The sequence below is a fragment of the Canis lupus genome, chromosome 29 (genome assembly GCF_003254725.2).
Source record: "Canis lupus dingo isolate Sandy chromosome 29, ASM325472v2, whole genome shotgun sequence".
Taxonomy (NCBI): Eukaryota; Metazoa; Chordata; class Mammalia; order Carnivora; family Canidae; genus Canis; species Canis lupus.
In genome coordinates, this window is record NC_064271.1 from 39389139 (window position 1) to 39415372 (window position 26234).

At 33.4% G+C, this 26234-nt stretch overlaps 2 protein-coding genes across 8 annotated transcripts in view; both read right to left on the minus strand.

Annotated features, from left to right (window-relative positions):
- Positions 1-26234, minus strand: part of RAD54B (RAD54 homolog B) — a 100798-nt gene that overhangs the window by 41299 nt on the left and 33265 nt on the right. For 4 of the 7 annotated variants that reach the window (XM_025433532.3, XM_049103968.1, XM_025433530.3 and 1 more), the window contains exons 4-6: positions 6912-7109; positions 4856-5137; positions 1365-1527 (exon numbers count right to left, since the gene is read on the minus strand). In XM_025433532.3, the coding sequence (XP_025289317.3) occupies positions 1365-1527; positions 4856-5137; positions 6912-7109 (643 nt within the window). Of the gene's footprint in view, positions 1-1364; positions 1528-4855; positions 5138-6911; positions 7110-9124; positions 9251-16656; positions 16703-20632; positions 20773-26234 lie in introns of those variants that run through there. The other 3 variants (XM_025433533.3, XM_025433534.3, XM_025433535.3) reach the window with 3 other exon arrangements.
- On the minus strand, positions 11383-21395 carry LOC112650701 (fibrinogen silencer binding protein). The gene is made up of 2 exons (XM_025433538.3): positions 20633-21395; positions 11383-16702 (listed from the first exon to the last, which is right to left on the minus strand). Exons 1-2 carry the CDS (start codon positions 21004-21006, stop codon positions 16177-16179), a joined length of 900 nt encoding a protein of 299 aa, XP_025289323.1. The 5' UTR covers positions 21007-21395; the 3' UTR covers positions 11383-16176.

Consider the following 26234-nt stretch of genomic DNA (forward strand, 5'->3'; position numbering starts at 1 on the left):
CTCTCTCTCTTTGTTTCTCATGAATAAATTTTTTTAAAACCTTCTAAAAAAATAGTAAAATCCTTAAAAATATTTTTAAATAAGATAAAATAAAAAAGAAGTCTTGTCCATATCCACCTAAAATGACCTTACATACCACCAGTGGAGTGCATATTACAGATGAAGAAACACTGCTCTAAGTTTGAGAGTCTGAACATTTTAAGCAAGAGAATGCCATGTTCAGAACTGTTTCTCAGAAAAATCAAGCTGGTGGCAATAAGTAGAATGAATTTGAGGAGCATCAAAAGTAGATACACAAGCTAGGTGCCACTGCAGAAATCCAGATGAAATATAATTGTATGACACTGGCACTGCTGCAGTGAGGTGCCAGAAAAGATCCAGAATCAAAGCATATTTAGGAATTCAAAACAATTAAAAGTTCTGGTTTGATTACACTGAGAAAGTGAAAGAGAAGTCATTAAAGATGTTTTCCACAGGCCAAATGAGATAAGATCTCTAGAAAGAAGAGCATATTCTGAGGAACATGAGTCTAGACAGTTTCTGGGATGTCGTATCCCTTACCAGTCATTTTTCAAAGGGCTCATAGAGTTTGGGGGAATTTACATTCCCAATTCCCTCTGAAATGATCAATTTAAAAATATGCATTAAAAACAAAACAAAAGAAGGAAATATAACAAGATGTTAGCAGATTCGTTTGATTCTTTTTTACTTCCTTTGTCTGGCTTTTGTTGTGTCTCTGTGTGTCTTCTACAGTATCTTTAAGAGAGGATTCTATAATTCTTTATCAGAAAACTGTATTTAAAAGGAAGTGAGGGAGACTCCTTTTATTTTAAAGTAGAAGTGAAATAAGAAGAAAATCTTTTTTCCATAAGCAGAGTTAAAGGCTACTTCCATTTTGCCCCCATAACCTTTTCTCATACTAATAAGCTCTTATTGTATCACATTAAGGTTGACTATATTTACCTGTTTCCTCAAATAATTTAAAGACCACTTAAGGGGAGGGACCGTGGTCCTCACTCCTGTATGTCCAGCTCCTGGCACATGGCATTCATCAAGAATCCCTTTTAGAATAAATGCACACATGAAGTACTGTTAATGATGTACTGAAAGTCATTACATCAGGCTTTTTCTAGAAAACAATTACGTCACAGGTTAAATCAAAATGGAGACTATGGGCACATGGCCGGCTCAGTCAGTGGAGCGTGCAACTCTTGATCTCAGGTTGTGATTTTGAGACCCATGTTAGATGCAGAGATTACTTAAGAAATAAAATCTTTATTATTTATTTAATTATTATTAAATTATTTATTTTCCTAAACAATTATTTAATTGTTTAGGACTAAACAAATTATTTATTTTCCTACCTCATTCCCATTACACATTCATAAAGGAACATGATTCCTTCTTTCTGATGTGGTCGAAGATGATATACAAGGTGAGGATCTATCACCACATCCACAACAGGAAAACCCTTCTTATTGAACGTCCACTGGTGATTATTGTCAGGTCGTGACATTACAAGAGAATCTTAAGAAAAAGATGAAAGTTTATTAATGTATTGCAATTTCACTTTGTCAGCAACTACATCATCTTGCTTTAATTATTCACAGCCTATAACTATTTGCCATCATTTGTGGCAAAAAAAAGTTGAAGTTCAGTCACACTAATACTAAACAAGAGTAGAAAATTTAAAAATAAGATCTCATGCCTTATTGATATAAGATTTCAGGCAGAGAATTTCAAAGAGCTTTCCAAACTTCATATGCTCCAAAGTACTTCAAAACCACTAAAAATTCACTATTGTCTAGTAAAGAATTCAGTAAGCTACAACATTTAATAGTTCAGTGTTCAGAACAAAGAGATCTATTTCCAACTGAAATCACAGGTTGGAATTTTGCCAAGTTGCACTTGCTAATGCTCATAGCTTCTTGTTTTGGAAAGGCACCCCAAATTTAACATAAAAGCTCCCATTATTTTGACTTCTGTATACACTAACAATGACTCTTCTATTAATAAGAAGAACTGAGAAAAGATGACAAATTTTCCATTGACTTCATCATTATTTGCTTATAGTTAATTACTATGTTCATGAATGTCAAATTCATGAATCTTTGCAAAGCAGCAAAAAAAAAAGTAACCACAGAATAATTATGTAATTCTGTAGAAATATGCTAATACAATTTAAGAGATTTATTAAAAGATCACCAGAAAATACAAAATTAAATATAACTAGAGAACAGGTCTCAATTAATAATTCTAAAGTCAGGTCAAATAATAACTCATCAGAATTATTTTAGGGATATATTTATATGTCTACATCATGGTTTAAAAAATGGAATAAAGGGATCCCTGGGTGGCTCAGTGGTTGAGCGTCTGCCTTCAGCTCAGGGCGTGATCCTAGTCTGGGGATCAAGTCCCACATTGGGCTCCCTGTAAGGAGTCTGCTTCTCCCTCTGCCTATGGCTCTGCCTCTCTGTCTTTCATTAATAAATAAATAAAATCTTTAAAAAAAATAGATGTTTTAGAATAAAACAAAAAGAAAAAAAATCAGAAATTAGAAGAGAAGATAATGAAAACAAGTTCCAGGAGATTAAATAAATGCCCACCAATGCAGAAATACATAGTCACTGAGAGAGTTTGATCGTGTTTACCATTAGCGATTACCCAGAGGAAAATGATCTTCCTAGGTTTCTGAGCAACTAAAAGGAACTCCCATTTTTGAGGTCAATTCCTGGCAAATAGAGGATTAGGGAGTGAAAATGGAAAATTCAGCCCTTGGCTTTCCTCTGTATTCCAGTAGCAAAGCAAGAGTATCTTTTTTGGGACGCCTGGCTGGCTCAGGGGTTGAGCATCTGCCTTCAGCTCAGGGCCTGATCCCAGGATCTGGGATCGAGTCCCACACTAGGCTCCCTGTGGGAAGCCTGCTTCTCCCTCTGCCTGTGTCTCTGCCTCTCTGTGTCTCTCAAAAATAAATAAATAAATCTTTAAAAAAAAAAAAAAGTATCTTTCTTATGGGTTCCTAATCAAAAAATGGCCCCATTTTTCTCTTTTGAAACACACAAAGGGGAAAAAAAGAGAAGACAGGGATGAGGATAATACAGTATTCAAGCAAGAAGGACCACAGAATCTAAGTCAACTAACAGAGCATACATCTTCAAGAAAGATAAAACTTAAACCACCACAATAATGGGACACCATTTCAATTTTTAAGATGCCCCTCTCTCTACCTTCACAATAATGAAACATCACGTAGTGCTTACAAAATCCTTCATGTTTCCACTTTAAGTCTACAACCTAGTTCTAACCTTGGCAAGATAAATGAGGATCATCAACTACTTACCATCACACAAAGAGTTATATTCTACGTGCATGCACACACACGCACACACATGTATGCATAAATATATAAATTATCACAATAACATTTTCATTTAGTCAATAGGTTATTTATTATACGGAGCATGTAGCAACACTCTACGTCTCTATGGTAGTGATTAGAACCCACATTTAGACTTGAGGAGACAAAGCCATTAGTGAGGTAAGTGACTACTCCAAGAAGTCAAAGAACCCATTAGTTCAGTTGCAAAATTGGAACTCTACCTCAGACCTCTGAATAAGCACATTATTCTTTTGGTTTCCCACATCCCTCTATTATGTAATAGGAAGGCAAAGAGAAAGGAGAATAAAGGAAAAGGAAGCCTGTTAATAAAAGAGATGGTGGGACAGATAATATATTTGGATAAAAAGAAAAATCAGAAGCAGAAGCCTCCACTGCCTATCTTTCAACTAAGTTTCAGATAAGCTCACATAGAGCTAGGAATTCTTAATTTGAGGTTTTTATCCCAAATTTTTCAATAATTCCTTGAATTTCAGCAATGTCTTCATTTTTGGGGGGCTCAGTTTCTTCAAAGGCAAAGGGAAAAGACTAAACTAAATGATCTCAAAGGCCCCTTTATTTCAAAAATTCTATTCCCATAATACTTGCAAAAAATACTTAATGTTGCTCTATGTACTTTTTATTTTACTAATCTGAAAGCAGCCTACACTATACCCCACCCACTTTGATATCTACTGCCTTATAATTCAAATTTACTTGTCTGCCTCCTCACCAAATAAGATCTCTGATGACAGTTTACCTCTGCCCTCAATGCAAAAAAAGGCATTGAAGAAATCCCTGTCAGGCAAACAAATCAAATCGAAAAAAAAAAAAAAAAAAAAAAAAAAACAGGAGAGGTGTTATTTTTTAATGTGATTTTTTAAATTAGATTCATTAATGTGAAAATTAACTCATTAAATTGAATTCTCATGGGTTTAATTTAAATTCTTTACCTTGAAAATAAATAAATCTTTAAAAAAAATTAACTCATTAAATTGGATTCTCATGGGTATAATTTAAATTCTTTACCTGAAAATAAATAAATCTTTAAAAAAAAAAAAGTATCACCATTCAACATTTTAATACACTAATGCATGTGATCAAGACATACAGTTGTCAAAAGAGAAATATAAACATAATCTTGACTCATGAATTAATATTTCTGCTTGCTAAGATGTCAGATATTATTCAAAATCTTATACATGTATGTTTGTGTGTATACAATCTCTAATTGGTATATTTTTCCTTTAATACAAATGTGACATTATTACTATATTCTTAGAATTATACATTTATTTATGAAATGATTCCCCAACTATATTATACAACTTCAACATTATTCCTTATGTCAGTTGTATGCCTGAAGAATAATACATACTTTCATCTGAAAACTTTAAACAAATCTTAAACTTTAAATTCACAGGCCAAATATGTTTTGACAGTAAAAACAGAATATTCAAATTATGTTTTACATCTTACTTGGTGCATGTGGGTCATGGCGTGGTTTACAATCTTGGAAACCACCCAATCTATTTTCCTTTGAACTTGGTTTACAAACACTTTTGAAGGGGTTAGAGAAACACTTCTTGGCAGCTTGAGAAGAACTTGAGATAGCAGGACTTCCTATTCCAAGCTGAAAACATCGGCCACTGCTGAAATCATCCGGAGAAATTATACCCATGATTTCTACTTCTTTTCCACCAATCATCACTCTGTGGCCCTCTTCAATCTTTTCAAGCTCTTTCAATTTATATGCCATGCCTTTAAAATGAGAAGAGAGAATGTGAATTTAATTTACTGACACTCTAAGATAACTTAGTGATACGACAGTCACCTTCCTATAACCCCACAGAATGAAAACTGTGCTTTGAAGGCAAATAGCCTTGTATAACCCATTACCCAGGATGAAAACATAATTTATCATTGTTTAAAAAACACAGAAAAATCAGAAGTAATAAATAATAAAGCTATGAAAATTAGCCAAGCTTTAGAGAAAGCAAGACCTTTTTTAATTATTGAAAATATAGCTAGGAGTGCTAGCTTGATCAGTTGGTAGAGCATGCGACTTTTTTTTTTTTTTTTTGAGAGAAAGCGCGCGCGCGAGAGAGAGAGAGAGAGAGAGAGAGAGAGAGAGAGAGGGAGGAAGGTGGGAAGGGGCAGAGGGAGAGAGAGAATCTTAAGCAGGCTTGCCCAGTGCACCTGATGCGGGGCTCAATCCCACACTAAGGTTGTGACCTGAGCCAAAACCAAAAGCTGGAGGCTTAACCAACTGAGCCACCCAGGCGCCCCTCAATATTTTTATAACAAAATTAAGGGGCATCTGGATGGCTCAGTGGTTGAGCGTCTGCCTTCAGCTCAGGTCATAACCCCAGGGTCCCAGGATCTAGTCAAGTCCCCCATCGGGATCCCCGCAGGGAGCCCACTTCTCCCTCTGCCTGTGTCTCTGCCTCTCTCTGTCTCTCATGAATAAATAAATAAAATCTTTAAAAGAAAATTCAGTTGCAGATCATTCAGTTCAGCCTCAACTCGTCACTCTGGCACTGACCTTCACATACTACACTCCTGAAACACTGAACTGGTAATTTTAACTCTTTCCCGCTTTTGTGCCTTTGTATATACTATTCCCTCCTATGTATGTCCCTTTCTCATACCCTATAGAACTATTTATTTTTCAAACACTACCTTAAACAATAATTCCTATGAAGCTTTCCCCAGCCTCCTAGGCAGATCTAAATGGTCCTTCTATCTCCTACTGCATGGAGTAAAATTCTCAATGAAACAATTATTTTATTGCTTCCTAATTATCAATTACATTGCCCTATCCCCCACTAAACCATAATTTATATACATTTTTTGAATGTTTACTCCTAGCGTAATGCTTGGCACTTAACAGTTACTAAAAACTATAAAGTATGATATTATTAAATGAATGAATGTATAGAACAGATTTTATAGTAATGGGCCATATTCAAATTGAACAATAAGAGACAATGCCAAAAAACATGGTTGGTGTTAAGCATTCTGAATTTGTGAGCTAACTTGTATTAGTACAATCATCCTGGTAACATGTTAAAATAGAAATAATGATAACCTCAAATTTAGATGTATTAATCTGGATCATGCCTAGCCATTTCCCTTCTTTTTTTTTTTTTTTTTTTCAAAATTTTGTTGGGTATCATTGAAATTAGATAATATTCCACACCTGATATCAACATTTTTCTGACTTTAATCATTTAGCAAGGGGGAGGGGGGAGTAGAAGTACAGTAAGACAAACTGCTTAATCTCAAAAAAATATAGAAATGACTGCAGATAACTATTTCATTTTGGAGAAAATGAATCCATGAGATGGGATTTCCTTAACTGAGCTAGTGTACATAAGACTGTCAGATTATCATGAGATAATTTTAATTGACATGCAAGTCAATTAAAGAGCATCCTAATCTAACCCTTATAAAATCCCACATTTTAATTACATAACCTCAGATATATACTAATAGTAGTCCAAATCATAAACATTACATAATATCACAATACCTCTTCCAATGTCTTTGCCTTCCAAATCCTTTAATGTAAATGACTTTCCTTTTACAATGAGAACAGCATCACCTTCCCACTTTTTGTGTTTTTTCTTCGAAGCTTTACACCAAACAACACTGAAATATTTAACTAGGCTATCAGGTTCTTCCTCTTCTTGTCCCTTAGACACTGTTATTTCTTTAGGGGCTGGGTGAACTACAATAAAAAAAATAAAATAAAATAAAATAAAAATAAAAACCACATTATTAGAGATGACTTTAAGGAGTAGTGTCATTTGAACAAAAGTAAATGCACAAGAAAATCAAGTGGTACTAGTAAGTATTAAAGAGTATTTGATCATACTCCTGTTAGTATTTTATGAACTGAGAAATTCAAATGTCAGGTCTAGCTAGCATTAATGCCTGTCTACCCTGTCTACCATGAAATCATGAGGGTAAGCAATCGATACACTCACAACCACTCTGTACCCATACAACCATTCTGTTTTTCACTCTCACTATTCAATAAATTACATGACACAGTCAACACTTTATTATAAAATAGGGTGTTAGATGATTTTGCCCAATTGTAGGCGAATGTAAATGTCCTGAATGTGTTGAAGGCCGTCAGAGCTAAGCTATAATGTTCAGTAGGTAAGGTGGATAAATTCATTTTTGACTTAGGATATTTTCATTTTAGGATGGGTTAATTGGGTAACCCCATAAGTCAAGGAAGATCTGTACTCCAATCTGGCTTCCAGTCATCCCCCAAAACTACTCTTGTTAAAGTCCACTAAGGAACTCCTTGCCAATAAATGCACAAGGTATTTTTGTAGTCTTGATCAGAATTCTCAAAAGCATTGGACAATGATGTTGACCACTTCCTCCTTGAAATACTGAACCTTATTTTTACAGCTTCTCTAACACATCTCAATTTTTCCTACTTCTTTGGTTGCTTCTTCTTAAAACATCTTGCCAGCTCATCAGACCTGAATTCTAGACCCTCTTCTCACTGTGCCCTTCCCCTTAACTCCCAAGGATTCAATATCACCCCTGTATAAACCTGAAGATATTTTTCTCTAGCCCAAGTCATGACTCTAGACCTAGGTATCTGTACATAATTGCCCCTCAGACCTGTCTACATAAATGTTTCATAAACATCTTGATTCATTATACCACTTGTCTTCTTTCGAAAAATGGTTCCTCCTTCAGATTTCTCATTAAGAGTACCACTACCCTCATTCAAGTCAGAAAGTTGGAAATCATCCTCGACATCCGTAACTCTGTTCCACAGCCAGTCAAACACAAATCCAGGTGACGCTAACCCCCACATGGCTCTCACGGCTCTGCACTGTTTGCCTTCTCCATTACTTCCCTTCTTCAAATCACCATCTCTGAACCACTGTACTCTGTAGGATCTTCCCAACAGGCTTACTGAGATCTTCCCGTGCCACCTCTACTCCCTAAAACCATTTCCTATATTTACTATATTTGTCTATTTTTAAATGTAAATCTGATTATGTATCTTTCTTAAAATCCATTAGTCGTAATGGTCTTTAAGAAAACATGCTACTTCTAGCCAAAGGGCCTTCCACCTCATCCTCCAACATGCTCTTCTAAATTAACTTCTATTCACTCTGCCATAGTTTAATTTTCCCTTTCTGCCAGGCTAGATCTTATTAATTCAGCATTATCTCAGCAATTAATTATGTGCCAAACTACTTAACATTAGCCTTCCCATTAAACTGTGAAGTCCTGAAAGGAAGGTGTTTTGATCTGGCTCATCACCATATGCTCAGAACAATAGGTACTTTTCAAAACTGCCATTTGGACTCAAAGTACATTTGACTTTATGTTTATAAAAATATTAGAATTATCTTAAAATTAATTTTCATGAGAAAATAACTTTAGAGATTAACTTTGAACTCCTCTCCATTTTTGCCCATTTTTATTTTCATTTTTATGTATTGTTACCTTCAGGATTATTTTCCAAGTAAACTTTATAACAAAGATTTGGTTCCTTGGTCAGTTTTTTATGAATCATATTTTATTAATTATAACTTTTGCCAACATGAGTTTTTACAATCATAATTTACCAAATGCAGTTTTGCTAAGTCAAATGTTAAATACCTAAATATTAACAAAATTGTATTACCCCATCAGGTTTTAGTTAAGAAATTTTATCAGTTTCTTAAATAATTGATAGTTATTTATTATTTTTGCTTTACCAACCTTGAATTTCTCAGATAAAGTTTTGAGGTTTTTAGGATTAACAAAAAAAGACAGGATGCTTGATCAGTTTTTGAACTCTAAGAAATTTTGTGGTATGAAATTTTAGCCAATTTTAGTTTTGTCTTGTGCGTTATTCTACCAGTAGTAGTCGATGTGCATTGAATGACCGATAATACCGTTTTGTACTTTTAAAATGTGTTCCTTTTATTATGTTATCCAAAAAAAATATGTGATTGCTCAAGATTGCTGTAAAACAAGGGTAAAAAGTATGTCTTCACCAAAACGGCTAGAAAAACATCCAGTCAAATACCCTGTTATCCCCAGAGCCTAGTGTTACTTGTTATGTCCAGGACCCTTCCTGTGTCCAGAAAAAAATAAATAGAACAAAAGACAATAATTAAACGGAGAATTCAGAAATTACTTATAATTAACTTTGAAATACCTCAGATTCCCAGATAGCCTTTCTTTTACAGAATAGTAGGAGGAGGAGAAGAGCATGAACTAATCTGCCTGGGTATGAATCTTGAGTTTTCCCACTTACAAGCTAAGTGACCTTGGACAAGTTACTTACCACTCTATGCCAGTTTATGAATCTGCAAACGAATGTAATACTAATACCTACCTCACAGATTTATTGTGGGCACTGGATTAGCTAGTATACATAGAACCCTTAGAACAGTACTTGACACGTAATAAGGACTCCCTAAATGTTAACTACCATCATCATCATCACCTTGTCTTGGTTCCTTTCCCATTTAGTCCCATTTTAAATGGAAGCTATTAGGCAGAGAAGAGAGAAAATCCCCCAAAGCAGAATAAAGATATTAGAAATTAAACAGGGCAGCCCCAGTGGCCCAGCGGTTTAGCACTGCCTTCAGCCCAGGGCCTGATCTGGAAACCCGGGATCGAGTCCCACGTTGGGCTCCCTGCATGGAGCCTGCTTCTCCCTCTGTGTCTCTGCCTCTCTCTCTGTCTCTCATGAATAAATTAATAAAATCTTAAAAAAAAAAAATCCTTACATTAGAAATTAAACATATAAGGAACAAAACCTCCTACATCGACTACTTGTAATACACGAAATATTGACTAATTCATGATGTTCTAGACTAATCATCCCTAACAATTCCACTACAAAGTGTAATTTTTATTTCTAAACTTGGTTCTGATCTACTTCTCCCTTGACCCTATAAAATACTTTGCAAATCAATACCAAAAAGACAGTCTGCATAAACAAGAGACTTGAATGCCTAAAAGCAAGATTCACTAAATAAGGATGTTTATAATTATGCTTTGATAAAAGAGGAAGAGTGAAATTTTGCCATTTTAATATTGATAGTGGATATTATCATCTTAATGATTCCTAAGAAGTTACCCTACTGTTGGACAGCTTAATTATACATCCCACATACCCAAGTCTTTAATATTACTTTCTTTCAAAAACTCCAAATACACAATGCTTTCAATAGAACGATTGAATTTTAAAATGTCTCATAATCAAATTCAACAAAGAAGGTAAATATTCTCCCAAACTGTATTTTGAAATTACCAAAACCTACCAGAATTTTTAACAAATATTAACGTATAAATGCAATATAAATTTAAGGTTTGAAACACAGTTTTTATTACACTAAAAAATTGACAATCATTAATATACAAATTCCTCAGAACTAGTAATCATCCAGTTTTAACTTTTTTTTTCTTTTTTTTTTTTTTTTTTTAGTATTCTATTTATTTGAGAGAGAGAGCGCGTGGTGCACACGCACATACACATGAGCAGGGAGAAGGAGAGAGAATCTTGAGCAGATGCCACACTGAGCACAGACCCCAACCTCGGCTCAACCTCAGTATCCTGGGACCATGACCTGAGTCGAAACCAAGACGGACACTTAACCAACTAAGCCATCCAGGCACACCCATAGTTTTCTTATCTGATAAGAGAGATTTAATGTCATTTTAGTGTCATTATGAATAAAATACACCTAGAAGATCTTTCTTTGCATAAATATTTTCAGAATGATATTTTATGAGCATGGCAGGCACTATACACTTCATCACACTTCTCACTCAGTACCTCCTGTCAAAGCATATACGCAGTAAAGACTAAAACAGAAAAAATATATATATATCAATAAAACTACAATATTCCCAGATATCAAAACTATCTGCTCAGCCATTTTATTTTTTTATTTTCTGCTCAGTATTTTAAATTCATCTAAAATTCAGAAAAGTTATTCATTTCAATTCTGACATTCCAATCATTGAGCATGCAAAAATTTATTTGAATAAAAAAACAAAAAACAAAAAACAAAAAACCATACACTGTTGATGAAAGTGTAAAACAGTACAATCACTTTGGGAAAAGGCCTGGCAGTTTCTTAAAAACTTAAACATATAGATCTTCCCTAATCCAGCATTATGTCCACAACAAATGTATACAAGAACACTTGGAATCTTTATACATAATAGCCATAATCTGGAAATAGCCCAGAAGTCCATCAAAAATAATGTATACATAAACTGAGGTATATTTATACAAGAGAATACCACTCAACAACAGAAAGCAATGAACTACTATAAGAGGATGAACCAACATGGTATTAAAAATGCTAAAATAGGTAAAAGTAAACAGAATCAAAGGGTACATACTGTATAATTCCAATTACATAAAGTTCTAGAACAGGTGAAACTTATCTATGATTTTTTAAAAATTAGAACGATTATCTGAGGTGCCAAGAGACTGATTAGGAAGGGGCAGGAGAGAACTTTCTAAGGTAATAATAACATTCTAAATCTTGATAGAGATTTTAAGCTACACAGGCAAGAGTCATTTGTCAAAACTCATTTTTTAAGATTTGTACATTTCACATTTACAAATCTTACTCAAAAGATACACACACACACACACACACACAAATACATACATACATACTTAAATTCCAGTTCATAATACTTATGTTGAAATGTTTAGGGGTAAAGTACTCTAAATAATCTCCAACTTGTTTTAAATAACCATTTTATTTTTAAAAATGAATTGATGGATAAATGGATGGATGGATACATGATTAAGCAAATATAGCAAAACCATAACTGCAGAATTTAGGTGGTAGGCATATGAATGCTTACTGTAAAATGCTTTTAACTTTTTCTATTTGAAGAGTTTCTTAATTTTTGTAAGGTGAATTTACACATAATTTTAAAACATGAAAGATCGACTAACAGTGTAAATCTATGATATGTCTATTTATTTGGGAGCTAACTAGGATGGGATTTTTATTTTACTTGTTTGGCATTCCACTACTTACAAAGCAACTGAAAGCTAAAAATAATATAAATTCAAATTCTAGCTACTAGTTTTAATCAATTAAGATATATAAAAATATACTGACTCAATCTCTCAAAATCATATGCAAAGATTTAGCATGACTGCTAATATTTAATTAAGTTGTGTGTCTTAAGAATTTACTTTTTTGTGTTTGTTAACCACATTTCATCTAATTATTTTTAAATATTTACTACCAATTCACCATCAGATACTTAACTGATTTTAAGAATTTGTGAATCTTAGCACTTGAAAAAATAAATATATTATATTTAGACATGGTACATTGTTTACTATGAACACAACTATTTAAATAAATTTATTTCAATTGTGCCTCATCAAAAAATTTTACCTCAGGGGTAGTGAATTCCTTGTCTTCTGGCACATAAAGAGTACACATATCAGTACAATGTATTACCTTGTATTTCAAAGAATATGTATTAACAAAGCATTTAACCATTGTCATCTACAGTATATACTAAATACAATTTATCACACTGTAAATTATTTAAACAGGTCTTTAAAATTTGACATTACTCTAAAGGAAGGCACATGGAAAATAGTTCATAGTCTAAACATTTTCACATAAGATACAATAAGGTAGAGTGAAATCTTTAAAAAACGAACTTACACCAAGTTGATGACTCATATAAAAAAGCAAAGTACTTAATTTGAATATTTTAAGAGAAATTTAACGGCATTTTTAGAAATGAAAGTTTCATTAACTTTTTCAGGATGTCATTATAAATCATACCTAGTTTAGAAAATCAAGTTGTAAAAATAACAATGTGTCATTTAAGTCCACATGGATAAGAAGTTAGGAAGTGGCTAAAATATCCTATCCACTATTGAAATTACTAATATACTAGATGAAATATTTTGATTTAGCTTATTTTTCTAATTTAATATGCTTTTACAGAATCAAGTCTACATTTTAAAAATAAAATCACTCTTCCTTATGTTTTCTGGCATTACATTTCATAGGTAAAGCTCATGGTATTTAAATTTTTGCAAATTAAAATTAAACAAGATTGACTAGAAAAACTGCGGCAGTAAACTCACTGAAATGAGTACAATTCTGGTGTTTAAACATATGCAAAAATAAAGTATTTTATTCTACTCAATCCCTAAATGCAAAGGATCGGTCACCTGACACAACCAAAGAAACAATCTTGAAGAACACTCAAGGAAAAATATGATCCTAGAAGACTACTGTTTACACTGTTTTATGGGCAGCAAAAAAACTTTCAAGGGCAATTTTGTATGTACATTTTTACCTTCCACACTGATTTTAGAACCTAACCATACACATAAAAAAATGTGTGTAGCACTTTTTTGAACATAGAAGTTTCCTAGAAACATCTCACGAAATTAATGTTCTACAGAACAGAGTTTGAAAAACTGATGTAGCTGCACAAAGTCAACATTCAAATTGAACATTCACATCAATTCTGAGTAGTAGCATGCTGAGATTATAATATGAATTCCATTACATATGGTAATTGGCTTTCAAGAATTCCAAAAAGTTAAAACTGACTACTTCAAGGATACATTTACTAGAATTATATTGCAAAAACATTAAGTTAGAATTATAAGATTCTAATAATCTCTTGAGTCCAGTGTTTAGACTCAAAGAAAAGTCAAATGTTGATCTCATATTACATATTCAAGGCATTTTTATAATAAAATATCTAACTCTAACAGCAGATATAAAATGCCAATGAAATTAAGCAATCAACAAGCTAAAATATAAAATAGTACCAGGCAAATCCATTTTATTTCAATAGCCATACCCTAAATTCTGGATTTAATTTCCTCTCACTAAACACCTACCCCATAAAGGCTATTATGACACTAACTCAGAGCTCTAGTTTATAATCCTCTAGTCAAAAGCCTTGAATGATTTCCCATTGTACATTCAACTGTGATTATTTATAAACATTCAGTGTAATCTATAATGTGGCATCAATCAACTTCCAAACTGATGTCCCTCAATTCACCTTCACCCATTTCTCTTTTCACTAATTTTTTCTGAGAATCTTGTATGATTTAGGCACCAAGCTACTTTCCAAGTACTCTGTTCTAGTGGTTCTCAAACTTCAGCTTGCATCAGAATCTCTAAGATTTTTAAAAGACTGTTGGATTCCACCCCCAGAGTTTCTGATTCAAAAGGACTGGATTTACACGTGCCACAAAGTTCTCATACTGGTCAGCTCTGCTCTTGGTGAACCATTACTCTACTCCAAAGGCCACAAACTGGAAGCCCACTGGCTGAATGAGGCCCACCCCCATTGTGTGTAGTGTTTTTAAAACATTTCAAATTATTTGCAAACATTTTTAAGTTTGAAAATGTGAAAATGATCCACATAAAAAATGCAGATTTCTGCTGTATTCCTACATGTAAAAATTCTGCCGGAGCTGAACAGTAGCTACTCATTTAATCCTAAATCCAGGTAATCAAGCCCTAACTGGCTCTCTCTAGACCCACTTAAAATCACCTGGCCTACCCTGTATTTGTGCTGGTACACCCTGATTTCACTGTTCCCCACTTTCTATGCCTTTTTCCAAGTTGCACACTCTGACTTAAACATCCTTTTCTACTACACTGAAATTCTACCTACACCATTCTAAAGCTTGGCTCAAACATCCTTCGTGAACAAAGCACCAGCAAGAACAGAATATACATATTAAAAATTTAACTTAAATTTAATGTGTGCTTTAAGAATCGAGATTTTACTTATTTCTGCAAATACTAAAAAAGCAGTATTTACAAAAATATCATAGATCAAATCATAACTATTTTTTGCTATTTCTATGCAAAATTTTAATTGTGTTCATTAAAACTTTTTTACTGTGATTTGTACTGTGAAATATTTTTCAGAATAAGACATTAAAAATGAATTAAGACATTAAATCTTATAGCTAAAATATATAACAGCTCCAAAAGAACATCTTATTTTGCAGGACAAAAAAGGGAAGAAGATTGAAAATAACTAATACAAGTCCCCTGATTTCATAACCTATGAATCTTTAAAAGCAATAGTAATGTAATAAACCCTTCCATAATTTTTTTCATAAGGAGGTCATTTTAGTGGACTTTTACCTCTGTGGAATAGCAGGGGGGAAACTACAAAGAAACAAAAACTGAGGGCTGGTCCTTATTCTGTCATAAATAACTTTGTTACATCAAATCAGGAAGTTCTCCCTGGATCTCAGTTTCATTACCTCTAAATTGAAGAGGTGGAAAGTGATTTTCAAATACCTTCCCATCCCTAGAACCCTATGACTTCTTCAAAAAACAGGAAAGCATAAAAATCAATGTCATATAGGCAAGATTCTATTAACTAGGCTAGTATTGCTTCTAAATTAGGCTGAACCCTGAACTACAGGTTTCAAAGTGAAGACTCAGAACTTTGAAAGAATATATCTGTCTTTATATCTATTTATTTGTGTTCTAATTTAATATTCAAAATAAATCTTTTGTAAGGCCAAAAATTAAACTTCTTAGTAAAAAAACTGAAGACAAAACATATAACCATGCCAACCAATCAATCAGTTTTAATATATCTCAAAAGAAAATTAAGTAATTAGAAAATCATGTCAAAAAATGTTTTTTCACAACTGAGATTAACAACAACACTTTTTAAGAGTATGTATTCTGCTTCAGGATATTCCCAAATGAAAGTAATTTGGCCAAAATTAAAATTATCAAGTTGCAAGACTGAAAAAAATATTAGAGACTATTATAGTCAGGCAGATCATGCCGTAAGCGAACTGCTTTCAGCTTCTCCACTTCAATTTTTGCTCTTAGCAGCTCTTCCTCTAGCTGCTGCCTTCTTTTCAATCCATCCCTCTTCTCCTGAACATACAATCCAAAATTTTTTTGATTTTCTAAAATTATCTGATGCTCCTCTTTCAGCATTTGCAGAATCTGAGGATCATACCCTAATTGTGACCTAAAGTGTTCTCCACGCTCATGCCGAAAAAAATCATCTCTCCTTGGGATAGAAGATGGAGACGATGTCATTCTCATATCAACAGAGGAAAGTGACGGCGACAAAGATCTCTCCATAACATGTACTAATTCATGGTCTTCTCTTTGTTCTAAAATATCATTCTGTTGAGAATTTAAAACGAGTGGAGGAGGGGGCTTAATGTCTTCTTCTTGCTTCACCTCCACTGTAATAGCAACTGGATGGTGATCCAACATTACCTGTAGTGAACTCGTACCAGCCTGTGCTTCCTCATCCAAGTTTGCACTACAGCACACAAAAAAGCATTATAAAATGTAAATCAAATGAAGACAACAGTATATTTACAGCATAATTTCATATTTAGTATACATCAGTGTCAAGCTTTACAGCTATAAAGAAAACCATGAAACAAAAAAAATTTAATCCTTGGAATAACAAAGTGACTACATTTAAAATTTCAAAAATATATACGTATAGCTCTCATCCATCTTTAACTTTGAGTTCTCAAAAGGACAAAAATTACAAACACTACCCAAGGCCAATGAGGTAAATATAAAAAAAAGCCTTTGTTAATGCTTTGAAAGAGACATGTTCCCACAAGCCTGACGTTCTTAAATGGTAAGTAATGGCCATTTATTGCACTTTGGGCCTTGCTATCCCCATATCTTAGCCCTAGATCCTCGGCTTCTGCTCTCCTGGACGATTAAAAATCTAAAAATCATCTAGGTCTATGACTTCTAGGATGGTGGAAAGCCATCTATGGGAAGTACTGATTTCTAGATCTGTCCAAAAAAAGGAAAAAAAATCAAGTTTTTGTATGGCTTTGGGTATGCTCAACTATCAGAGTGTTATCCTACTATACAATTTTATATACCATAGTGTTTATCCTTTACCTGTCCAAAAAGCACAAGATTCCATTGCCCTTTCAGTACTTCAACTATCAGTCAGGTAAAGTTCACAGGGAAAGGGCTCATATCCACCACTGCATCCCCAGCACCTAGCATAAAACTACTTGCAACCTAGAAGGTGCTCATCACATACTGTATAATTGAAAAAAATGTTTTTTTAATTAAGTATTTTAAATGGCTTATATACTATCTATTGAAAGTCTGTTCAATTTACATGTAGTTTCCATAAAATAGGCACTTCTATTAGAAAAAAAGTAGTTTCAGCATAATTTAAACTTTGACATAACTTCATTGGTTATGACATAAACACAATGTATCTTAAAAATCTACTTTAAAAAAAAACAGGGGATCCCTGGGTGGCGCAGTGGTTTGGTGCCTGCCTTTGGCTCAGGGCGTGATCCTGGAGACCCGGGATCGAATCCCACATTGGGCTCCCGGTGCATGGAGCCTGCTTCTCTCTCTGCCTGTGTCTCTGCCTCTCTCTCTCTCTCTCTCTCTCTCAATCTGTGTGTGACTATCGTAAATAAAAAAAATAAAAAAAAATAAAAAACAATTTCATGAATAACATGAAGCTATTGATAAAAAATATATAATCTTGGTTTTTTTTAATGCATGCTTCTGCTTAACTTAAAAATTAGTTATAGAGGCGAAAGGAATTATTGGAACATTAATGAAAAAACACTACGCTTAACATTACTTAAAAAAATTTTACAAAAAAAATTTTGCAAATGATAAATAAGTAACATAGTTAAGAATACATTCATTCTACATGAATGATTAAAATGCTGGACCAAGTTCAAGTAGAACATACGGAAAAAAAAATTAAAATTCCCTGTATGTCACTTACTAATGGCATTAAACTGCCTGAAATATCAGATATTTAAGATATACAAACAAAATAATAAGATATGTTATGAAAAATCTAGTTGTAGTTTACATAAATTCCTTAATTTTCATTCTTTTTGTCATCTGATGCTTTTCAAAAGCAAAACAATACCAATGTAATTAAAAGTGATAAGGCTTCCCCCTTTATATTAACATCCCTAAAACCTAGAAAGGAAGAAGGCTAAAACTACAGATGAAAATGAAACTTTAAAAATCCACCTAACTGCTATCCAAATTAGTATATATAATGGAGTACACTATATTAGATGTAGACATTATATTCCCATATAAATTTTAAAATGCCTTTTGTCTGAAATACTCCATTTTTGTTGAAACATTACAAGTTAGCATAACAAAGTAAAATAAAATTTTAAAAAGAATGTTTTGGAGAAGGTCACAAAAAAGGGATAAACAGAAGGACCTCTAAAATTTATGAACTGCTGAGGACCAAATAGACTGCAAAAACACAAAATATAATCTGATACTAGAGAGAAGTAAAAATGAAGACATATGTCAATGCGTTTTAGGGGTAGCCTTACAAAATAGGTATATATCTTTAAATATGTTAAATATAGGCAGTAATATTTTCCTTAAGAATGGAGAGTTTGGTGAGATTAACAGGCATATTTATATAAAAGCATAATTAAGATTATAGATTATAACTTCTGAGAATTAAGATTCAATGATGTCAATCAATTAAGTATAAGAACATTAAATATATAAATGAAATATGCTAATATAGAGAAAATAGCAACCTGGGCACTAACACAATTGGCATTTAAATGGCTTATTTCTAATATTCTTCCCTTTAAAGTATGAAAAGTTGTTCTTGCTTAAACAGTAGGTTTTGTAATGTATAAATTAACTCATTTTATCAGAGCAACTGTTGTTATCCCAAAAGACTGACCTGGAATATGGTTAGTCAAAAATGTAAACAGATACTTGTATATTATTTCTCTTCTATACTCACTGTATTTTTAAAATATGCAACTAATTAAAACTACAGTTTCTATGTCTAGTTTTCGAACTATAAAAACCTATACTTAATACCCAAAAGGTAGTTTTATACCTGTAATGCAAAAGCCAGGTTATGGTTTGAGGGGGGACAAATTTTTAATGAATAGTATTGTACAAAAAGTCTTACTGTGGAGTTTTTTGGACACCCAGCAAATTCTGATTTAATCATTTCTCATCACAGAGAACATTTTAAGCACTGATGAATTCATATATTCTGAGTTCTAGATTCCCACTGGTGATTTTTTTTTTTTTTACTGTCTTCTAGAAATAAGCAACATGTGATAAGAAGCTGGTCTTTAAAAAAATTACCCTAGTAAATTATAAAAATAACAAGTCTACCTAAAAAGTTTTTCTCCCCCGTTTCTCTAACTTCAAAAGGATTTCACAGGTGATCAATAATTTTGCTTATATAATGACTCTTCCACCAAGAAGAAAGTATTGTAAAACTTTGTTTGAAATGACCCTCAACTAACAAGTTTACAATTTGTTTAAATAACCCTAAATAGTTCAGAAGAAGAATGCTTTTTATCTTTTGCCAGGGGTTAAAATTTGAATTAGTACTAAGAAGTTTTGAAGATTCCTAGGCAAGTAGTTATATAGAGCATAAATTTAGCCAAAAAAAATTGTTTCTAACCCTATAAGAACTTGGTTGCTTATTCATATATTAAAATTCATAGTTTCATATCTTTGCAAAATTTTATGGGAGTGCTTACCCCTTTCCTGTAATGACTCAAGATCAAAGTGAAACTAGACATTAATGAATAAAAACAACAAAACTTTTTACTAAGTAATCTGAATCCCTAATTAGGCATTAAATTCCTTTTCTTGTATTTATCTTTTTTATTTTGGATATGTTGGAAAATAATTTAAACTGTCTTAATATATACAATCATGCCATTAATTTACTAAATCACTGATTTTAGGTTTTTAGCTCAATTAATATTCACTATGTGCAGACAGTAACAATTCATTAAAAAACAGGCGTTCCATTTCTCCTGAAATTGCTAATTTTACATAAATTTGAAAATGCCAATGGAATACAACCTAAAGTGAAATAAGAAAAAGATATCTCTCAGAAGCTAATTAGCAATATAAATTTAAAGCTTAAAAAGTTTATGAGGTTATGTTACAAATTTCATCCCATTTATCCCTCCCTAACCTTTACTTTTAAAAACTACAGAGAGAGGGAAGGGGGAGGGGAAGACAATAAAAAGTGGCTTAAATCAAATGCAGCAGAAAAATTCCTTATAGCCTCACATTTCTTTTTTAAGAAAGCAAAACAAAGACACTATTCATTGCTCCCGAAGTGGGGATGCTTACTATGCATATCTCTATCACAACTAAGCCAGAGCCCAATAGATAGGAGGCGCCATAATTTTCCACAAGAAAATAAAATAAAGCTTACCTTTGTATGTGGTTCCTGTCTCTTACCAGGCAAAAACTGGAAATCTGGGGAATCATCTCCATAACTTTCTTGGTTGGCTCAGAAATATTGCCTTTAAAATCTGATTGGGTCTCTTTTTGCTGCAAGAGCTCCTGTTTGGCATATTCTTTGAGCCTTTTGTAAAGGGTGCGTAGGCCCTGGGCTGTTCGAGGAGGGCGATCTACTCCAATTGCATTATAGTTTACTGCTATGATATCCCAACATCTATTCTTTTCCACTATTACTGAATGTTTATTAGTGTGTTCTTCGAGAATTTTAACATATGGCTTCACAAGCTTTAGCAAATCAAGCTTTTCAGATAAGGTAAAATTGGAAGATCTAGCCTTTCCTACCATTGTTCTTTTCAAATTAAGTAGGCAGTTTCTGAAACCACCATGCAGCAGCCTTTAGCTCTGCTCAGCTCTTTTCACAAACAGAAAAAGATCAGGCTTAACTAGGCTAGCCTCATTTAGGCCCACGCCTACAGGGGAGGGTTTATTAAAATTCCTCCAGCTTAAGCTGACGCAGGTTCAGGAAATCTGCTTAAGCCAAGCCTGACCTACATAAAGCTCCTCACTGAAGAAGACAGGAAGGCACAAGCAAAACACACTTGTGTATAAAGAGAACAGCCCGAGATAGGATTTAATACACAAAGGTCTAGAGATAAACATGGAACATAGCTAAAAATTAGCTAATTTAGTGAGAATATCGAATTTCCACACATGTATGCCTAGCTGATAGACTGAAACTGCATTGCAGTATCACTTTAATAAAAACAAAAGAGGAACTGTTTTGTGCTATTTGTTTACAAATCCAGTAGACAGGAAAATGAAAAACTAAAGATATGAGTGATGAATGTAATGATTCCTAACAGAGCCCCTAATCACTGTTTTCTGAGCTGCTGTTCTCTCTTACCAAATCTGCATAATGCTGGTCCTGCTGTCAATCAGGAATTGCATATCCTCTAGCTAGTTAGGTTACACCCAGACTCAGACTTCACAGTAAAGCTAAGCTTCTCCTTCATTTTACAGCCTACAGTAGCCACTACATTTTTTTTTCAGTTACTTGAGAAAACATTTTTGTTCTAAAAAGCAGACAAAAATTATGTTTTTAAAGGAATGGATTATTTTTGGTGTAACGTATGTGAATATGCTAGCCTGCTTTATCATGTGTAAAAAAAACACCATTCACAGTGAGAACAGAATAATCATGCCTTAAGACTGCACACAACAAAATGGCATTTGCTATTATTATAGAGTAAGATTTTTATTTAGCCATATTCATAAATTTGGACTATTTAAAAACAAGACACCAGGCTCAAAATGGAGTCACTTATGCTAAGCCCCACATCACCTGAGACTTAATTACAGTTTTGGCTCTTCCCAAAAATGAAATCTTAAACCGGTCAATCAAGAACTATGTGATCAGCACTAGTGAGGACGGACTCCTGCCATCTCCTAAAGGTAAGTGAATACAACCAATCCATTTTTCGGCAGGATAATTTCCTTGTTCTCTCTCACTCCCGACTAGAAAAGTCATTCAAGTCAACAGCTCCTTTCTCTCTGTTAAATGGGATGCTGCCTAATTCATAAATCACTGAATAAACCCAGTAAGATCTTCAAAATGTACTCAGCTGAATTTTGTTTTTTTAAAAAAAGTGAACAGCTAGTCTAGCCATTTGCAAGGCTACCAGTTTGTGAACTTAGAATGTATTTTCTAATTCCTGTCTGAAAACATAATAAATGTATGCATAACAATATGTAACAATGTAACATAAACAAGGTACAAAAAAAAAAAAAAGAGGCTTTTTTTATCTCATATACAAGTGTAGGGCAGGCTGCCCCAAAAATGAGCCATTCTGGCATGAAGATTACTCTGAATTAAAAGCCAGCAGATTCAAGAAAAGCTCTTAACCTCCCCCTCAACTGCCTAAATTTACACTGGAAAGGGGAGCCTATACCTGGAAGAAAGCTACTAACAGAGATTGCTCCTTACTGAAGAAACATATCTACTGTATCTCTGTAACATATATGTACATTTTCCATACATATACTCTCACCTTCCTGCCAAAGGTCTTCCTCCCCTTTGTATCCCAATACCCCTGAACCTCTTAGGTCAGGAAGCCATATACGCCTCAAGTTCCTGGTCTTTGGAATCTCATGTCTGTGTGGACTCCCCATATGTACAAAAATAAATTTGATTTTCTCCTGTTAATCTGTTTCATGCCAATTTAATTCTTAGTCCTGCTAAAAAGACCTTGAAGGGCAGAGGATATTTCCTCCTCCTAACATAGCCTTTAAGCAGTTTTACTGCTCAGTAAATTGTAGAAAATAAAAACACTAATGATATTTGTCCACAGAGATACAAACTGAAAATTGACTCACCCCAACAACCTGACCAAAGTTACTCAAAGGAAAGCACGAACACAGGATATGTATACTGCCTTTACATAATACTTTGTTATTTTTGGAATAAAGAACTGGTGTTGTTAAAAAATGAAATACTAATAAAAATATGAAAAATCACTAAATCTCACTAATTATCAAAAACGTATACTAAAAACTCTTTTCATCCACAAGATTGGGAAAATTCTTAAAGAATTCTTAAAGAATGTCAAGTGGATGAGGGTACAGGGAAAAGAGTTCTCTTTGGTACTATTTATGGGAGTGTAAAACAGCATTTTGGATGGTAGTCTGAGAGTATTAACATTGTACATGTGTAAAACCTTCTAAAATTGCAGTAATTTTACTTCTCAGAATCTACGTTAGAAAAATATTCAAATACAAGGAAGAACAAAGCATTCTGTGTAGTTACATAATACTGATAGCAATCTAGGAACACATTAGGTGGGGACAATTAAAATCACTAGCATACATGCATACTATGGTCTACTCTAGGCAGCACTAAAATAATAAGAGGCAGATTCTACATATTGACATAGAATAAGCTCCAAAACATAGGGTAAATGAAATGAGCTAGTAAAAGGAAAATAAATACAAAATAATAACTTGTTTGTACAAATTACAAAATACAAACATAATTCCATTATGTTTACCAGGAATACCCAAAGCTAAGTATTTCTGTAGGTACAGAAAAAATATACATAGGTACAAATTGTAGGCAGATACATACTTTGTATGAAAATGCACTCCCAAAAGGTCTAGAACTCTATTGTCCTAATACAGTAGTGTTAAGAAAAGCACAGGCCCTAAATGGAGTCACTCAGACCAAGTTCCCAAGTTGGGGCTTAACACCCAAACTAACTGCAGTCTCAATCTCCCCCAAAATGTGGCCTTAACTGGTCAGTCAGGAAATTTTTCTTTCCAGCAGCACCAGTGAGTCAGTCATCTGGTCCTCTCTCCCCCAAAGAAATATGAGGTACTCTTCATGATGAGACCCCTACCCCTAGAAAACAGCCATGTCAATCATTTTCTTTTGCTAATAACTTTCTTGCCCCACCCTCCTTCTATAAAAACCTTCCCTTTTATACAACTCTTTGGAGTGTCTCTCTGACCTGCTAGGGGAGGTGGTACCCAATGCATGAATTCTTTAAGAAATCCAATTAGATCTTCAAATTTACTTGGCCAAATTTTGTTATTTAGTAGTAACTATGAGCCACGTGTGGCTCTTGAGCATTTTATATGTGGTTAATGGAACGGAGGAGCTAAATTTTTCATTTTATTGAATTTTAATTAATTTAAACTTAAAATTTTTAAACCGAAGCAGCATATTCTTCCGTTAAGTTTTGGTCGTATTACATTGTACATAGCCTTTTGATCACATAAGATATTGCTCTTTCTAATATTACTGACAAGACCATCCCCTTTGACCAAACTTTAGTTGGGCTCATCTGAGCCCTCTTCTCAAGTAGACCTTGGCTTTGGCCTAGGCAGCCTGCCAGGCCCAGACTTGGCAAGAATCCCTCCACTCTTGATGCCTTACCAAATGCTTCGTATCTCCGTCCTGATCATAACCTAGTTCCTCTCAGTAATTTTTCACCCACTCACTCCCTTATCCTGCCCACTGGCTATAAATCCCTGTTGTACTGGGAGTTAAATTCAATCTCTACCCTCTATTGCAATAGTTTGGAGTAAGGTCTTTTTGCCTATTTTACTTGTCCAATGCAATTTTTCTTTGACATTACACGTAATCACACGACCAGTGTAATCAATCTCCTTTCTTTCTTCCTTCCTTCCTCCTTCCTTTCTCTCCCTTTCTAAAGTAATATCTACGCCCAATATGGGGCTTGAACTCACCACCCCAAGGATCAAAAGTTGCACTGGTGAAGAACAAAAAACGTCATTAAATGAATTGTGTTCTATTTCTTTTACCAGTTCAATAAACTGGCAGTGATCACAGCATTTGCATACATATTCCAAATGGCTTTAACAACGATATTCAAGATAGTTTTCATAGAGTCTACGTACAAAAGTTGAGTACAGTATTTTCATAATGTAACAAGTGAAACAGCTTCTTTAGAAAAAAAAAAAAACCTAAATTGTATGAATCCACATTTTTTAATTCATTTTGTAAAGTGGATTCATACAATTTAGTTTTTTAATGATGTTTTTTGTTCTTCACCAGTGCTCACTGGTTGAGTCATGGAAATTTTATAAAGAATTATTGTACTGTTAACTACAAGTCAACATTTTTTTGAAAGAAAAAGAATGCTTGTCAAACATTCAATAATCAAAGACAAAAAAAAACGGTAATATCATTTACATTTTCTACTCAATATCACACTGTTAAATGAATGAGCTGAATTTGAAGCTTTGAGGAAAAGAAGAGTATATTTGTGACCTGGTCAGATAGGTAAGAGAATATATGTTTAAAGTGAAAATCTTCATGATACAAATCAGTAAGCGACTACATACATTTTTCTAATATGAATCAATAGAAAATTTTAATTATAATTAAGAGTCATACTCAAATTGCATGCAAAAGTTGTAAGAAAATTTTGAAAACTACTTTGTTGATATTTAAATTCAGATATCCTTTTTAAGTTAACAATGATCATTTGAATTCAATGTTAATAATACAGATTTGACATAGTATATTTACTTAACTTGGATACACATACTTTTAAAACATGATTTGCTTCAAGTCAAACTGATTCTTCTTAAACAAATGAACTAGTTTTATAGATGTAGATATGAATATAAACAAAATTTTTAAAACTCCAGATAGTGAACAACATTTATCTATGTTTAGAACATGGGAATACAAATCTATTTTTTCAACTCTATTATCAAATATAAATACTGATCAAGAATTCACAGTAAAAAAATTCAGCATCCAAATTGAGATGTAAATGTAAAATATACACCCCCTTTCTAATTACATATTGAGATGATATGCATATTGAGGTAAATAAAATGCATTATAAAAATTAGTTCCATTTGCTTATTACTTTGTTTTTTTTTTACTTTTTCTTAATGTGGCTACTAGAAAATTTTATAATCTATACACATGATTATATTTCTACTGAATTTTACAATCTATACACATGATTATATTATATTTCTACTGGACAGCAGTGATCTAGAATGATAGGCACCAAATTAGAGTAACTATTACTGGAAGG

Coding starts and splice junctions, on each gene's coding strand:
- LOC112650701 (XM_025433538.3), bottom strand. CDS start 21,006: ATGGTAGGAAAGGCTAGATCTTCCAATTTTACCTTATCTGAAAAGCTT. Junction 16,703..20,632: donor GACAGGAACCACATACAAAG/GTAAGCTTTATT, acceptor TGTGTGCTGTAG/TGCAAACTTGGATGAGGAAG.